This window comes from Salvelinus namaycush, chromosome 5, assembly GCF_016432855.1.
Source record: "Salvelinus namaycush isolate Seneca chromosome 5, SaNama_1.0, whole genome shotgun sequence".
NCBI classification, from domain to species: domain Eukaryota; kingdom Metazoa; phylum Chordata; class Actinopteri; order Salmoniformes; family Salmonidae; genus Salvelinus; species Salvelinus namaycush.
This window is the reverse complement of record NC_052311.1, coordinates 61408509-61413453: the sequence shown is the minus strand read 5'-3', so window position 1 is coordinate 61413453 and position 4945 is coordinate 61408509. Positions and strand designations below refer to the sequence as shown.

Genomic DNA, 4945 nt, shown 5'->3' with positions numbered 1-4945 from the left:
AAGCCTTCACGGTCCGGTATATCCGGGGCCACCTTCCCGCCCCAGCCCAGTACCACCAGTGCCTACACCACGCACCAGGCTTCCTGTGCGTCTCCAGAACTCTGTTCCTCCTCCACGCACTCTCCCTATGGTGCGTGTCTCCAGCCCAGTACCTCCAGTTCCGGCACCACGCACTAAGCCTCCTGTGCGTCTCCAGAGCCCTGTACGCACTGTTCCTGCTCCCCGCACTAGCCTTGAGGTGCGTGTCTCCAGTCCGGTACCACCAGTTCCGGCACCACGCACCAGGCCTACTGTGCGCCTCAGCAGAGTCGGTCGCCTGCCCAGCGCAGTCTGAGCTGCTTGCCTGCCCAGCGCAGTCTGAGCTGCCTGCCTGCCCAGCGACGTCTGAGCTGCCTGCCTGCCCAGCGTCGTCTGAGCTGCCTGCCTGCCCAGCGTCGTCTGAGCTGCCTGCCTGCCCAGCGTCGTCTGAGCTGCCTGCCTGCCCAGCGTCGTCTGAGCTGCCTGCCTGCCCAGCGTCGTCTGAGCTGCCTGCCTGCCCAGCGCCGTCTGAGCCATCCGTCTGCCCAGCGCCGTCTGAGCCATCCGTCTGCCCAGCGCCGTCCGAGCCATCCGTCTGCCCAGCGCCGTCCGAGCCATCCGTCTGCCCAGCGCCGTCCGAGCCATCCGTCTGCCCAGCGCCGTCCGAGCCATCCGTCTGCCCAGCGCCGTCCGAGCCATCCGTCTGCCCAGCGCCGTCCGAGCCATCCGTCTGCCCAGCGCCGTCCGAGCCATCCGTCTGCCCAGCGCCTTCCGAGCCATCCGTCTGCCCAGCGCCTTCCGAGCCATCCGTCTGCCCAGCGCCATCCGAGCCATCCGTCTGCCCAGCGCCATCCGAGCCATCCGTCTGCCCCGAGCAATTAGAGCCGTCCGTCAGTCAGGAGCCGCTAGAGCCGTCAGTCAGTCAGGAGCCGCCAGAGCCGCCAGCCAGTCAGGAGCCGCCAGAGCCGCCAGCCAGTCAGGAGCCGCCAGAGCCGCCAGCCAGTCAGGAGCCGCCAGAGCCGCCAGCCAGTCAGGAGCCGCCAGAGCCGCCAGCCAGTCAGGAGCCGCCAGCCAGTCAGGAGCCGCCAGAGCCGCCAGCCAGTCAGGAGCCGCCAGAGCCGCCAGCCAGTCAGGAGCCGCCAGAGCCGCCAGCCAGTCAGGAGCCGCCAGAGCCGCCAGCCAGTCAGGAGCCGCCAGAGCCGCCAGCCAGTCAGGAGCCGCCAGAGCCGCCAGCCAGTCAGGAGCCGCCAGAGCCGCCAGCCAGTCAGGAGCCGCCAGAGCCGCCAGCCAGTCATGAGCTGCCCTCCAGTCATGAGCTGCCCTCCAGTCATGAGCTGCCCTCCAGTCATGAGCTGCCCTCCAGTCATGAGCTGCCCTCCAGTCATGAGCTGCCCTCCAGTCATGAGCTGCCACTCAGTCCGGAGCTGCCACTCAGTCCGGAGCTGCCACTCAGTCCGGAGCTGCCACTCAGTCCGGAGCTGCCACTCAGTCCGGAGCTGCCCTTCAGTCCGGAGCTGCCCTTCAGTCCGGAGCTGCCCTTCAGTCCGGAGCTGCCCTTCAGTCCGGAGTTGCCCTTCAGTCCGGAGTTGCCCTTCAGTCCGGAGCTGCCCTTCAGTCCGGAGCTACCTCTCTGTCCTGAGCTACCTCTCTGTCCTGAGCTACCTCTCTGTTCTGAGCTACCTCTCTGTCCTGAGCTACCTCTCTGTCCTGAGCTACGTCTCTGTCCTGAGCTGTCTCCTAAATCTAGGGGGGACCTTTGTGAAGGTTCCTAGACCAGGGTCGGGGGCGAGGGTCGCCACTCAAAGGACGCTAAGGAGGGGGACAAAGACAATGGTGGAGTGGTGTCCTCGTCCTGCGCCGGAGCCGCCACCGCGGACAGATGCCCACCCAGACCCTCCCCTTGAGTTTTAGGGGTGCGTTCAGAGTCCGCACCTCAGGAGGGGGGTACTGTCACGTCCTGACCATAGTGCTTATGTGTTTTGCTTGTTTTAGTGTTGGTCAGGACGTGAGCTGGGTGGGCATTCTATGTTGTGTGTCTAGTTTGTCTGTTTCTGTGTTCAGCCTAATATGGTTCTCAATCAGAGGCAGCTGTCAATCGTTGTCCCTGATTGAGAATCATATATAGGTGGCTTGTTTTGTGTTGGGATTTTGTGGGTGGTTGTTTTCTGTGTCAGTGTTTGTGCCACACGGGACTGTGACGGTTAGTTTGTTTTGTTATTTTGTAATTGTATATTGTTTTCATGTTATTAAATCATGGAAACTTACCACGCTGTACATTGGTCCTCCGATCCTTCTCGCCTCTCCTCGTCCGATGAGGAGGACGAAATAGACTGCCGTTACACAGGGTCAACTTCATTCCACACCATGATGGAAACTGCTTCGTCATAATGCTGACCTTGGCAGTGCACCTTTTGCCTCTGATTGGCTTTCTCTTGACCAATCAAACAGTTCCATTAAACGGGGCGGCACACCTGATTCTGCATATATACCAGGGGTGCAGATTAGCCCCTTTCATCGACAGGATCATACAGCAACCATGATTTCTCTGGTCTTCGTTCTGCTCATTGGAGCCGCTTGTGAGTATAGTAATGATCATAGAAAAAAGAACAGGACTGTGTAATGACACTAACATCACAAATGTGTTTCTTTGATGTTATTAAGAAATATGTTGTTGTTTTATCATAGTGCTATGCTTTTCCATCTCAAAAGCTGAGGTAATATAGCTAAGAATGTGCCTGCTCTCTGTTTACAGTCGCCACGGAGGACGACAAGATTGTCGGAGGGTATGAGTGCAAGGCCAACTCCCAGCCCCACCAGGTGTCTCTGAACTCTGGGTACCACTTCTGTGGTGGCTCCTTGGTCAATGAGAACTGGGTTGTGTCTGCTGCTCACTGCTACAAGTCGTAAGTACACTCCCAAGTGAACTGCTAGCAATAACATATTGAGTCAATAACACCTTGCAACAATTTGATAAGCTTAACTTTTGCCAAACTAAAGGACTCAAGTGAACTACACATTCACATGAACTCTCTCTCTTTCAGCCGTGTGGAGGTGCGTCTGGGCGAGCACAACATCAAGGTGACTGAGGGTAGCGAGCAGTTCATCTCTTCATCCCGCGTGATCCGTCACCCCAACTACAGCTCCTACAACATCGACAATGACATCATGCTGATCAAGCTGAGCAAGCCCGCCACCCTCAACACCTACGTGCAGCCTGTTGCTCTGCCCAGCAGCTGTGCCCCCGCTGGCACAATGTGTACCGTCTCTGGATGGGGAAACACCATGAGCTCCAGTGAGTGCAGAACCTGGGTCAAAGGTTACATGTGCCAGTTGGTCATCTTCATGGTGACTGAGTGTGTTTAAAGGCATTGAAAATATACTATTAGAAACGCAATGCCATTATATATAACCATAACTCTCCTCCTTCTCCCTCTCTCCATTCTTCCATTTCTCTGTCTGCTTTTCCTTACAGCTGCTGACAGCAACAAGCTGCAGTGCCTGAACATCCCCATCCTGTCCTACAGCGACTGTAACAACTCCTACCCTGGCATGATCACCAACGCCATGTTCTGCGCTGGATACCTGGAGGGAGGCAAGGACTCTTGCCAGGTACTTACCACACTGATCTCAATTTAGTGGTACCACAATGATGACTTTAAATGTACTTTTTCAATTGATTAGAAATTGATAATGAAATAACCAATTCAAATCACGTGTCTCCCTTCTTTCTCTCTCTCTCTCTCTCCCTTCCTCTATCTCTCTCTCGATTTCTTAATCTTTCTCTCTTTCTTTCTCTATCTCTCTCTCTCAGGGTGACTCCGGTGGCCCTGTGGTGTGCAATGGTGAGCTTCAGGGTGTTGTGTCCTGGGGTTACGGATGTGCTGAGCCCGGTAACCCCGGTGTCTACGCCAAGGTAAGACAGAAAACTGGTTTTCCTGTTGTGTTTGAGGAAAACATCAAAATACATACATCACTGTGATATCCCTTGGTTTCCTGAAGGAAAAAGACATTGTCTATAAAACATTGATTGATGGTTCTTATGTTGCCTCCCATTGAGTGTGTCCAATAATGTCTTCTTCTTCTCTTCCTCCAGGTGTGCATCTTCAATAACTGGCTGACCAGCACCATGGCCACCTACTAAGTCTGATCCTAGCTTCGGTCCTCCAGCATGGTCCCAGAACTCTACAACATCCTGTGCAGTTCAACATCTACCTTTTATACTGGAGATTAAATACTAATGACAAATAAAGCATTTAACATCATTTCAGTTACTGTGTCTATTCCCAAGGTATAAAACTTTAAAACTATAAAAATTAATATACTGTAGAAGGTACTTCTTACATGCATGTGTAGCGTGGTTCATTCTGCGTTGTGTGTTTTTAATTAGGACGCTGCCACAACTGATGGTCTGCTCGTTGAAATCTTTTTATTTGCCCTGCACACGAAGAGACAACACACACGTTACCCTTGGTGCAGTCACAGCTCTCCGGCACCTTGCTAGCCGAGGGTCAGGCAAAAGAGAACGATAAAGTGGTATGGGAATACAGATAACCCGCGATGGGCCAAACCAAAATATACAAAACTTTTACAATCACTTGTATGTACAATATTGGTATGAAAAAGTGTTTGTACACCAAATAAAAACATTAGCTATGCAGCTGTAATTAAATAAAAAAATACACTGAATTATTATTATTATTATCAGATTATTAACATCCCCTCTTGACCTGGCCTATTTGAATTGGTCCTTGTGTGCAATTTGGTGCGTAATCTAGGGGAACAACATCACACTGCTACATTCACCCCCACTGTTTTACACTAGATTATAGGCCCAAAACAAAACACATTACCTCAAAGGTAACAAAGCAAAGAAAGAAAAAAAATTCACACCCACAGGGCGACAGAGTAACCCAGTGTAGTCCCTTAA

The 4945-nt window shown here is 53.0% G+C and overlaps 1 protein-coding gene across 1 annotated transcript; it reads left to right on the top strand.

Annotated features, from left to right (window-relative positions):
* Nucleotides 1–2457: 2457 nt before the first annotated feature.
* Nucleotides 2458–4280, top strand: LOC120048646 (trypsin-1-like). Its single transcript, XM_038994753.1, has 6 exons — nucleotides 2458–2594; nucleotides 2771–2921; nucleotides 3060–3310; nucleotides 3491–3627; nucleotides 3830–3931; nucleotides 4112–4280. The coding sequence occupies exons 1-6, from the start codon at nucleotides 2555–2557 to the stop codon at nucleotides 4157–4159; spliced, it is 729 nt and encodes a 242-aa protein (XP_038850681.1). The 5' UTR covers nucleotides 2458–2554; the 3' UTR covers nucleotides 4160–4280.
* The last annotated feature ends 665 nt before the right edge of the window (nucleotides 4281–4945 follow it).